The sequence below is a fragment of the Nyctereutes procyonoides genome, unplaced genomic scaffold (assembly GCF_905146905.1).
Source record: "Nyctereutes procyonoides isolate TBG_1078 unplaced genomic scaffold, NYPRO_anot_genome, whole genome shotgun sequence".
Lineage (NCBI taxonomy): Eukaryota > Metazoa > Chordata > Mammalia > Carnivora > Canidae > Nyctereutes > Nyctereutes procyonoides.
Genome location: NW_026575117.1, coordinates 1,948,068 through 1,959,395, shown reverse-complemented (window position 1 = coordinate 1,959,395; position 11,328 = coordinate 1,948,068). Strand labels below are relative to the sequence as shown.

The 11,328-nt window shown below is 65.5% G+C and overlaps 1 protein-coding gene and 1 long non-coding RNA gene across 2 annotated transcripts; one reads left to right on the top strand and one right to left on the bottom strand.

Moving 5' to 3' along the window:
- Positions 1-602: 602 nt before the first annotated feature.
- On the bottom strand, positions 603-3,826 carry LOC129515111 (uncharacterized). The gene is made up of 2 exons (XR_008665525.1): positions 2,386-3,826; positions 603-1,289 (listed from the first exon to the last, which is right to left on the bottom strand). It is a non-coding gene; the product is annotated as an uncharacterized LOC129515111 (long non-coding RNA).
- Positions 3,827-4,132: 306 nt separating this feature from the next.
- On the top strand, positions 4,133-11,118 carry IGSF8 (immunoglobulin superfamily member 8). The gene is given in 9 exon segments (XM_055334337.1): positions 4,133-4,380; positions 7,512-7,889; positions 8,560-8,787; positions 8,790-9,023; positions 9,370-9,533; positions 9,535-9,778; positions 9,958-10,371; positions 10,627-10,757; positions 10,890-11,118. Coding segments are annotated over 8 exon segments (1,830 nt in total). The 5' UTR covers positions 4,133-4,328; the 3' UTR covers positions 10,743-10,757; positions 10,890-11,118.
- Positions 11,119-11,328: the final 210 nt, after the last annotated feature.

The window sequence follows — 11,328 nt, the reverse complement described above, 5'->3', positions numbered from 1 at the left end:
GGACTGGGGATCCAGGGACTTGTCAGGGAGGGAGGGTCAGGGGATTCCAGCTCAGAGGGATCCGTCCTTGGCATTCCGGAGTGGGTGGCAGCTGGCGCCAATCCTGGGCACGTAGAAATGGCAGGGCCTCCCTGGGAATTAGGGCCAGGTCCTGCCGAGGCCAGCAGCAGCGTGGGGGCTCCTCTGTTCTCCAACAGCTGTCCGAGGAGGGTTTGAGAATGGGGAAGGAGTGTGGGCTCGGCCAGGACCAGAGAGGGCCCGGGAAGCAGACACACACACACACACACACACACACACACACACACACACCCGAGTCCAGCACGAGGGTGCAGTGCCTGCTGGCGAGGACGGAGGGAGGGAGTCCGGCCGGCCTGTGTGTGGGTGTGGGAGGCAGCTCTGTGGCTCTGCGAGAAGGCGCAGGTGCCCGTAGGGACCAGGGACGTGTGTTGCCCTGTAGGTTTTGGCTCCGCCTCTGTCCTGCCTCTTTGCCTGAGCCTCTCCCCAGGTCAGCAGAGAGGATGCTCCCGTTGGGGAGGGTGGGAAACTACGGCTCATCGGGCGGTGTGGGTCAAGGCCTTACAAACACACAGGATCACAGGACGTTCTTCTACGTGACCCTCAGCTCCACCGAGCTGGGATTTATACACATTCAAGGGGGAGAGCGCTGAGTGCTGCGTGTGCGTGTGTGTGAGCACACGTGTGGCACTTCCATGTCCAATGTCGGGGGGCGGGGGGCACATGCGCCGTGCCTGATGTGTCTGTCACCCTCTTCAAGGCCTGTGTCCATCGCGGGGTCCATGCCGGGGCATGCTGGGTCCACGTTTGCCTTCAAGAAGCCACGTAGCAGGGCAGGAGCACAGGCTCCTCCAGGCCCAGCCGATCGCAGGCTCAGATCTGAGTTGGGATCCAATCCGTGTACCTTGGACATGCTCCGAAGCTTTGGCCCACCTCAGTTTCTTCCTGGGGAAAGCAATAGCACGAACCACACCAGGTGCTGGCCAGGATTAAATGAGACTAAAATACGCACCTGACACAGGTGAGAACACGTTAACGGTCCCGTCCTGGTGCCCCTCGCAGAACTGTGTCATCATAATCGTGACCGTCACGCGTGACACCTCCGTCAGATGGTGAGTTGCTTTAAGGCAGAGCGTCGGTCTTGGTTATCTTCAATGACACTCAGGACCCCTCGCTGCCGTTGTGGCGTCCTGCACGTCTGTCCTCTTGAGGGGGTTATATCAGCCCAGGGAACAGAGGCCTGGTGCCTGACGTATGCCCAGCCCTGGTGGCACCTAGGGGGCGAGTGGGCAGCCGGTGATGGCACAGTGATGACAGCACCCCATGGCCACTCCTGGACCCCCCACCCGTGTCCCTCTGCAACCCCCAGGCTCCCGCCCCCTGCCTCAGGCCGCCTTCCTGTCTCTGCTCGCTCCTCTACAAGCATCAGCCATGGTGCTGGGCAAGCCTGTGTGGCTTCTCATGGGCCAGCTGGGAGGACACAGGAGCACTCTCCAGTCTGCGGGCTATGAGCCCCCTCCGCAGCGTGTGCGTGTGCTGTGCGTGTGCGTGTGCCTGTGGGTCTCTGTTGGGACGTGTGAGTGACGTCTCTCCGCGTAAGCTCCTCTGTGTCCGTTGTGTGACGTCCTGGAGCCTGGGCTGTGCCCCCCCTCCCCGCACCCCCCACCAGCATTCTGTTACGTAAGCCTTGAGCTGGACTCAGGCCTGGGCTCCGGGCTCCCCCTGCTGGCAGCCCCGGAACTCCCAGTCTGGGGAGGGGCGCTTGGAAGAATCTGGTTCTCCCAGCCTTGGTCTACACCTGCCTGCCCCAGCTCCCACCCAGCTCCAAGCCAAAGGGTGTTCCCAGCAGCCTCAGTGTCCCCTCTCATAACGCTCGGCCTGGGGGGTGGTTATTACCTGCTTATGCTCTCCCTGGCATTTCCATGGTCCAGTACCAGGCCTGGCCTAATCAATGACCAAATTTATAGGGTGAAGAAGCTTGGGAAGAGAAACGGTGGGATGTGGGAAGATGTGGGGCTCTGGGGACAGATAAGCCTGAGCTCATCAGACATTGGCCACTTAAAAGCTGTGTGGCCTTGGGGAAAATGCTTAACCTCTCTCAACCTTCAGTCTCTCACCTGTTAAATGACACCATCTGGCAAAATACGCTGTAAAGACTAGAAATAATGTCCAAAAGGGCCTTACTGTCCTTTTAGGTGTAGGTGTAGGTGTCCCATAAATGGCATGTACTGGGATGATGATGAATGGCAACATCTCCCATCTCTCAAGCATCAGGGAGCAGTGAGTCCATTCCGTCCCCAAATAACAGGAGAGTGGGTTTTCCCCCAAAGCCTCCCTGTGCCTTTCTGCTTTCACGTAGCTCAGTCTGACCTGTGGATAGACTGAGGTGAAGTGGATCCGGAGAAATCAGGCTGTGAATCTAGTCTAAGCGGGAGGAAGCGGGCATCCTGCGGCCCGGTTCCTGGGCCAGTCCTGGAGGTGCTGGGGGTGCTGGGCGAAATCAGCAGTCTGCTTCAGAGTTCCTCCCGTCTCTGAGTGTGGCTTCGGATGAGCACCTCGACTGAGCCAGGCACTGGCTGCCCCCAAGGAAGATCTGGTCTGGCCTCTGCCACTTGGCTTTTTGGAGCCTCAAAATGGGGAGGGGAGGGGAGGGAGAGGAGGAAGAGGGGAAGGGGAGGTTAGAGGAGCCCGGGGAAGGTACCAGGTAAAGGTGATGATGAGCCCGGGCTCACTTCCCAGGAACCCCCGCTTTGACAGCCTTAGCTTCGCAGACCTGGCTGTGCCTTCTTGGGTGGGTCCTATCCTCCCTAGGGTCCCAGCTCTCCCATCCTCCTGCCTCCAGGGCAGGCCCCACTCCTCTTCCCAGCATCCCCATGTCTTTCCTGCTGCTAAGGCTCAACAGGACCCCTCAGGAAGCACTTTTTTTTTTTTTTAAGATTTTAGTTACTTATTCATAGAGATGCAGAGAGAGAGGCAGAGACACAGGCAGAGGGAGAAGCAGGCTCCACGCAGGGAGCCAGACGCAGGACTCGATCCTGGGACTCCAGGATCCTGCACTGGGCTGCAGGCGGTGCTAAACCTCTGAGCCACTGGGGCTGCCCAGGGAGCACTTTCCATAAGCATTCAAAAAGCGTGAACAAAACCCCAGCATACCTTATCTCCCATTCCGTGTTACCCTGCGCCAAGAACCTCGTGTACATGATCCCAATTAACGTCACAAAAACCCTCGGGGTGGATGTCATCGACCAGAGAGCAGGTCGCAGGGAGCCAGCCAACCTGACGGGATCCCCAACCGGGAGGGGCTGGCGCCCAGGCGGCGCCCTCCCCTGGCCGGCCCCTCTGGGTCTGCCCCGCGGGTGGCAGCCAGGTTTCTGGGAGCTCCGGTCCCGCCCAGCCCCACCCGAGCCGGGCTGCGGCCAGGCCTGGAGGCCCAGAGCAAACGACTGGGTCTAAGCGCGAGGCCAGTCACCCGCCCCGCCCGAGGCCCTGCTCCCTGCTCTCCGGGGAAGGCCGGCAGGTGCACGGGGGTGCGGGGCGGGGATGGGGCTTGGCCGAGCCCAGGTGCCGCCCCCCACCGCGTAGGCCGGGGGGGGGGGGGGGAGGTGTGGGCTGCGGGGGGAGTAGGGGGCTGGGCGGAATCTGGACCCAAGTTGCGGCGGGTGGGGCCGGGGCCGGGGCCGGGGCCGAGCTGACGTCGGGGTTGGGGGCGGAACCTGGACCGAGGTGGGCGGAGCAGGGCCGGGGTCTGGAGTCGGGGCAGGTCCGGGGTCGCGGCGGGTCGGGGCCGGGGGCCGCGGTCAGGTCCGGTCCGGGGTCGGGGAGCCGGGCGGAGACGGAACAGAGGGCGGGGCTGGGACCGAGACCGGGGCGGGGCGGGGCCAGGGTCGGGAGGGGGCGGGGCCAGGGTCGGGAGAGGCGGGGCCAGGGTCGGGAGGGGCGGGGCCAGGGTCAGGCGGGGATTGGGCCGGGGCTTGGGGGCGGGACCAGGCGGGGCGGGGCTTGGGGGCGGGACCAGGGTCAGGCGGGGATGGGGCGGGGCGGGGGCGGGGCGGGGCCAGGGTCAGGCGGGGCGGGCGGGGCGGGGCGCGAACGGTCTCCGGAGTCGCGGCGGAAGGAGGGAAAGCGGTGGAAGAGGAGGGAGGAGGGAGGAGGGGGGAGGAAGGGCACTCGGAAGCTCCCGCGCCGCTCGGCTCCGTGCACCCACACCTCGCTGCTCCGCGTCGTGCCCCCGACCCGGGCATGCGCCCCCCTAGTCCCCGTCCACCCAGAGCCCGCGCCGACCCCCGGAGCCTCCCCGAAGCCGGCCGCGCAGGATGGGCGCCCTCGGTCCCTTGCCGCCGCCGCTGCTGCTGCTGCTGCTGCTGGGTAAGCGGCCGCCGCCCCCCCCCTACCCCCCGGCAGGTGCCTGACACCTGGCACCCCGCTGGCCCGCCTCCGGAGCCGCCCCGGGCTCGGCGCCCCGCTGCCCAGTGGCTGCCCGCCCAGCCGGGACGCAGCTCTAGGCCGCCCGGGGCCCAGGGAGGACGCAGCGCCCCCACTGCTCAGCCGGCGGCCTCGGGCCCCGGGGGCGCTGCGCCCAAAGGCTGCGACTCCCTCTGCCTCACACCGAGCTCCAGGCCCGGCTCTGGGCGCCCGCCCTGCGTGGGCAGCGCTCGCCCGTCTTCGTAATTTCCCGGGCTTGGCTGGAGGCCCAGGGACCGGTTCTGCCCGTGATCTTTGAAGTTCAGTCTCCCCTGGTGGCTCCCCTCCCCCCAGACTTCACCGTCTGAGATTTGGGGCAGTTCCCTCCCCTGTCACCCCCATCTCCATCCTGGGCTGAGTCTCCCTTTGCCCACTTTCCCTCTCTCAGCTCCAGCACTTGGCCCTGTCGCCTCCCACCGCTCGTCACACCCCCTTAGTCCCCCAGTCCCTTCCTGGGGAGACACCAGGCTCCGTGGAGACCGATGCTGGGATCTCCAAGCACCTTGTGTCTGTGGGGTGGGTGTCCGTGGTGAGGTGTTCTGGCCACCGCTGCGTGGATGCATGAGGGCACTGACAGCGCCATTGCTTTTGGCCTGAACTGGAGGGTCCCTTAGGAGGTGGTCTGGGGAGGAGTATGGCTTTGAGACAGGGACGCTGCCGGCACAGATGTTTCGAGAGACTGAAGCTCTTGAAATAAGAGCGCAGAGTGGGGGTGGCCCTGCCCCCCAGATTCAGAGCTGCCACAGTCAAGGCGCAGGCTGACGAAATGCCAGCAGCCCGTCTCTAGACCAGAGCTCCACTGCAGTGCCAAGCAGATCCTCCCCTGGCTCCATGGGTCCCTGGGCCCTGGGGAACTAGGCCTCCTTGGGGCCCTGGGTGAGAGGCAGGAGGAAGTTGCTGTGGGGCCTGGTTGCCTAGCAGTTGGCCGGTTGTCCCCAGTGGATGGCATGGAGTGGAAGAGCCCAGGGGAGGTGGGGAAGTGTGATGCACAGACGTGCAAGAACCTGCAGAGGTCTGAGCACCCATTGCGTGCAGATGCTTACATTCATTCTGAGGAAGAGGAAAGTGAGGTAATTTGCCCCAGAGAGCCCATCTAGTGAGTGTGGGGGCTTGGATTTGAACCCAGACCCACCTGACTCCAGAGCAAGCAGGTCTCTCCTGTCCCGTCTCCCCTCCTGGATTGGGGAGAGAGCTGTCTGGCAGCTGGTTTCCTTTTTTTTTTTTTTTTAAAGATTTTATTTATTCATTCATGAGAGACACAGAGACAGAGGCAGAGACACAGGCAGAGGGAGGAGCAGGCTCCATGGAGGGAGCCCAATGTGGGACTGGATCCCAGGTCTCTAGGATCACACCCTGGGCTGAAGGCGGTGGCGCTAAACCGCTGAGCCACCTGGGCTGCCTGGCAGCTGGTTCCCTAAGGCGGCCTGGCTGGCCTGCTTTCCCATGGGGATCTCCACAAGCAGCAGCAGCTGTGCGGCCAGGAAGGTGGGAGGGGGCCCTTCTAAGCAGAGTCTGCCCCGAGGTCCGAAGGTGTCAGCTCAGCTGTCTCCACCATCACCTAGATTATGAAATGCCCTGGGGCAGGGCCCTCCTGAGTCACAGGCTCACTCACTCTCAGAGAAGCAGCCCTGAGCTCTCCTCCAGGAGGGGAACCGTCTTGGGAGAGGAAGGGATGTGTCAGTCCAGCTGAGCGTGGGGCTGTGTCTGGGACCCAACCTCCTGAGGCCATGAGGGACTCAGCCACAGGAAGAAGGGGCTGAGAGCCCACTCACGTGGGAAAGTCAAGGGGAGCACTTCTGGAGGAGCTAGAAGGCAGAGTTTGACCTCGGACTTTGTGTTTTCCTCTGGCTTCTGTAGAAAGGCCCTGGGAATGCCCCTGGGAGTGACATTCTGGTTGGTGAGGTCAGTCCCCTCAAGCCTGGCCTGGGAGTTTCCCATCTTCCTCCCTGGCTTCGTCCCTCTGCAGGGGCCTGTGGAAGCCATCGAAGGGTAGTAAGATCTAGACAAGACCTCTACAGTGTCTTGGTCAAGACGTTGTTCTTCTCCGGCCTTCCGTCCCTCGTCTGTGAAATGGAGGCGGGGTGCTGACCGGGGGCTGCAGTTCTGTGGTCTTGGGGGGGGGGTTGGCTATGGAAGAATGGAAGGAGAGAAGGAAGGAGCAGGGCCTCTCCAAGGGCCTCGGGAGTGTCCTCTGGGGCTGGATAAAGGACAGAAATTTGGCCTCTCTGAGGAGAGCAAGATGGGAAGAGACAGCTGGGGTTTGTGCCTCTCAACAGAGAGGGGACCTTACATAAGCCAATGCACACCATATGCAAATGAAGGCTTTTGTTAGGGAGTTGGAGGTGCCCTGCATCAGCTGGGCCAGCCCAGAAGATTGGCAGGCCCTGGGGGGGGGTCTTCTGCCCCCAGAGGCCAGGGCAGAGGCTGGTTCTTGCCCCAGAAGCCTCAGCTGCCTCAGTAGCGCTGCTGGGTGGGAGAAGCAGTGAGCTCATGGCACAGCTGGAGGAGGGAGGGCATTGTGTGGTGAGAACTGGCTGGGTCTGTGCCCTGTCCTGCTCGGCCACTGGCTCCATTGTCTGGAGTCCCCTGGTCCAGGTGACAAAGCGGAGCCAAGCAGCCCTCATAAGGAGGGGGACATGTGGTCTCAGAACCCTTAGCTGGAAGACCCGAGGACCCGGCCCAGAGCGGATGAGGGTGGGAAATGCCAGAGAGACATGGAGGTGCAGCTGAAGCCAAGGAGAGAAAGCAGCTGGACCTCGCTCTGCCCGCGGGTGCCTCACCTCTGGCCTGCCAGAAATGGGATGTTTCTGGGTTCTGAGGCAAAGCCAGGTCTCTGACCCCCTGGAGACCCAGGTGTCTTACCAGGTGTCTTAGCTCCGGGCATCCTTCCCCTATGCTCAGGGCAGGGCCCCAGCTGGGCCCCCACCTTCCCCAGGTTTGCTCTCCTTTACCGGGCAGGAGTCCAGGATGGTGCTGGCAGCGGGGGCTGCAGTGGGGGCCCAGGCCTCTCCAGCTTCTCTCGTCCTTCCCTACAGGAGTCCAGGGCTCTGCCCGGGAGGTGCTGGTCCCCAAGGGGCCCCTGTACCGCGTGGCGGGCACGGCCATCTCTATCTCCTGCAACGTGAGCGGCTACGAGGGCCCATCCCAGCAGGACTTTGAGTGGTTCCTCTACAGGCCGGAGGCCCCCGAGGCTGCGCTGGGCATCGTCAGCACCAGAGATACCCGCTTCTCGTACGCCGTTTTCGGGCCCCGCGTGGCCGCTGGTGAGGTGCAGGTACAGCGTCTGCAGGGGGACGCCGTGCTGCTCAAGATTGCCCGCCTCCAGGCGCAGGACGCTGGCATTTACGAGTGCTACACGCCCTCCACTGACGCCCGCTACCTGGGCAGCTACAGCGGCAAGGTGGAGCTGAGAGGTACCGGCCCGGGGTGGGAGCAGGCCCGTGCCCCGAGGGGACAGGAGGGGCCGACCTAGCGCCCGTAGTCGGGTTGTGAGGCTGAGGAGGCTGAGGCAAGGAATCGGTGTGGGGCTCGCACACAGTCACCGGTTGGTGGCCGGCCCGGGGCTCTGAACCTGCATCTCTTCATTACCGCCCAGCGCCCTTCCTCTTCTGTGGGGCTACCTCCTGGGAAAGGGGGAGCCGGTCCCCACCATTCCCTGATGGGGGAGCCCCCTCGGGGGAACAGGCTCCATTCCTGGGGATTCCAGGATGCAGATCTGGGGGTGGCGGGGGCCAAGTGGAGGTAGGGTCGGAGGAGTGAGGCCATGTGACATTCTTGCTCTCTTACGTTTCTTTGTCTTCTGAGGAGGGAGACAGAGCCATTCTTCTGTAGTTCTGAGTAGTTCTGACAGGGGTTAGTTCCGAACACGTGGGTGAGTAGGCGTTGGGCTGGGCTCTGATCGTCAGCAAGTATTTATCGAGCGCCTGCGTGTGCCCAGCGCTGTGCCTGGCACCACCTGGTCGCAGAAGAAACAGCACACGGTGAACCCCGCGCTGTAGGAGCCAACCGCGTGGGTCGCAGTTTGCGCGCGGGGACTGGGGCCACCAGCCCCTGGCCCTCCCTCACTCCGGCTGTTCTATCCAGTTCTTCCAGATGCGCTGCAGGTGTCGGCGGCCAGCCCCCCGGGGCCCCGAGGCCGCCAGGCCCCAGCCTCACCCCCCCGCCTGACCGTGCACGAGGGGCAGGAGCTGGCCCTGGGCTGCCTGGCGCGGACGAGCACGCAGCAGCACACGCACCTGGCGGTGTCCTTCGGGAGGGCCGTGCCCGAGGCACCAGTGGGGCGCGCGACTCTGCAGGAGGTGGTGGGGCTCCGCCGGACTTGGCCGTGGAGGCTGGGGCTCCCTATGCTGAGCGGCTGGCTGCGGGGGAGCTGCGGCTGGCCAAGGAGGGGGCCGAGCGGTACCGCATGGTGGTGGGGGGCGCCCAGGCGGAGGACGCGGGCACCTACCACTGCACGGCTGCCGAGTGGATTCAGGATCCGGACGGCAGCTGGGCCCAGATCGCGGAGAAGAGAGCAGTGCTGGCGCACGTGGACGTGCAGACGCTGTGTGAGTGCCACGTGTCCCACCGTGGGAGCTGGAAGTTGCGGCCGGGGCGGGGGTCCCCGGGGGGTCCCTGCCTTGACTCCGGGGAGCCCATCTTCCCCAGGGAGGGACCCCGTTAGCACCACTTCCTCCCGTGACGGCTTTTCTCTGCTCAGAAGTTGGGTGGAGCTCGGAGGACCTCGGCTGAGGGGTGAGGGTCAGGCCCTGGGTGGTGGGGAGGGCCATGCCCCGTGGGGGCAGACCAGCCGCCTGGGTGCTGCTGTGGAGGAGGGAAGTACAGCGGGGGGCGGGGGTCAGGGGTTGTGTCCCTCCTGCCTCCGTGACACCCTGTGCCCCTCCCGTGTTCCAGCCAGCCAGCTGGCGGTGGCCGTGGGGCCGGGGGAACGACGGATCGGCCCAGGGGAACCCTTGGAACTGCTGTGCAACGTGTCAGGGGCCCTGCCGCCTGCCGGCCGTCACGCGGCATACTCCGTGGGCTGGGAGATGGCCCCCGCGGGGGCCCCGGGGCCCGGCCCGCCTGGTCGCCCAGCTGGACACGGAGGGCGTGGGCAGCCTGGGCCCCGGCTACGAGGGCCGGCACATCGCCATGGAGAAGGTGGCGTCCAGAACCTACCGCCTCCGGCTGGAGGCCGCCAGGCCGGGTGACGCGGGGACCTACCGCTGCCTTGCCAAGGCCTATGTCCGGGGCTCCGGGGCTCGGCTTCGAGAAGCTGCCAGCGCCCGCTCCCGGCCGCTGCCCGTGCACGTGCGGGAGGAAGGTGAGGGGGGGGCTGGGGCCTCGCCCGGGGCCAGGGCTCCTGGAGGCGTTTCCGTGTGTTTGGGGGCCGCTCTCTGCCGCATTGGCCGCTACCCCGCCTTCACCTCCTGCACCGCCTCCTCAGGACGGCGGGAGCCCCTCGAGCTCCCGGGGGTGCTGACCTGTGCCCTCGTCCTGCAGGGGTGGTGCTGGAGGCCGTGGCGTGGCTGGCGGGAGGCACCGTGTACCGTGGGGAGACGGCCTCTCTGCTCTGCAACATCTCGGTGCGCGGCGGCCCCCCGGGGCTGCGGCTGGCGGCCAGCTGGTGGGTAGAGCGGCCGGGGGACGGCGAGCTGAGCCCCGGGCCCGCGCAGCTGGTGGGCGGCGTGGCCCAGGACGGGGTGGCGGAGCTGGGGGTCCGGCCCGGAGGAGGCCCCGTGAGCGTGGAGCTGGTGGGGCCCCGAAGCCATCGGCTGCGGCTGCACGGCCTGGGGCCCGAGGATGGAGGCGTGTACCACTGTGCCCCCAGCGCCTGGGTGCAGCACGCCGACCGCAGCTGGTACCAGGCGGGCAGTGCCCGTTCGGGGCCCGTCACGGTGTACCCCTACACTCACGGTGAGGCCGCCCTGCCCGCCCTCCTCCCGCCCTTCCCTGTGCCTCTCCTGCCCCGTCCCTCTGTCCCCCTCGTCACCCCACCCGAGTCGCGAAAGCCCGCTTGCAGCTGCCTCTGGGGCCCGCATCCCCGCTGACAGCGCGGAGAGGGGTGGGGGGAGGAGGGCCCGCAGCCCAGGGAGAGGTGCTGGGACGTGGCTGTGCCGGGGGTGCGGGCCAGCGGCCCCCCAGCTGAAGCAGCCGCCCTCTCTGGCCCAGCCCTGGACACCCTGTTTGTGCCCCTGCTGGTGGGCGCGGGGGTCGCCCTAGTCACCGGCGCCACCGTCCTCGGCACCATCACCTGCTGCTTCATGAAGAGGCTGAGAAAACGGTGATCCCTGGCTCCTCAGGTGAGGGAGAAGAGCCCCAGCCCCGGCTTCTGTCTCCAGGCCCACCCCTGCCCAGCCCCCCCTCCAGCCCCCCCAACGCCCCGGGGTGCAGCAGCCTGGGCTCCGTGCTCAGCGCGCCCACGCTCTCCCCAGGCCTTGCAGGTGCCCAGCGTCCTCCGGCCCAGCTCCAAGACAGCCTCCGGTCACCTGGCTGCCCCCCCCCCCCCCGCTCCCCTTCCTTTAATTTATTTGACCCCTTGCCCCCCACTCCTTCCTTCCCGACCCCCCCTCTGGCCTTCTGTTCTTGATCTCGGCCCTGCCCAGAGGGAGGCCATTCCCTGGCCTAGAATTAGTTTTTCTAAAATGTGAATAAACTTGTTTTATAAAATCCAGGGCTAGCGGTGTCTTCCGTGGTGGGGGGGGGCAGGTGCTGAGAGGTGCGGCAGGCGTGGGGGGAGCTGAACAGCCCACTCCCGCGACCCGGGCCTCCCTTCCCACCACAAACACCATCTGGCCCCTGTGGGCTGTGCCACCCACCCCAGGAGGGGACACCTGGGTCCCATCTGCTGCCTGAGCTGTCGCTGCCTTGCCA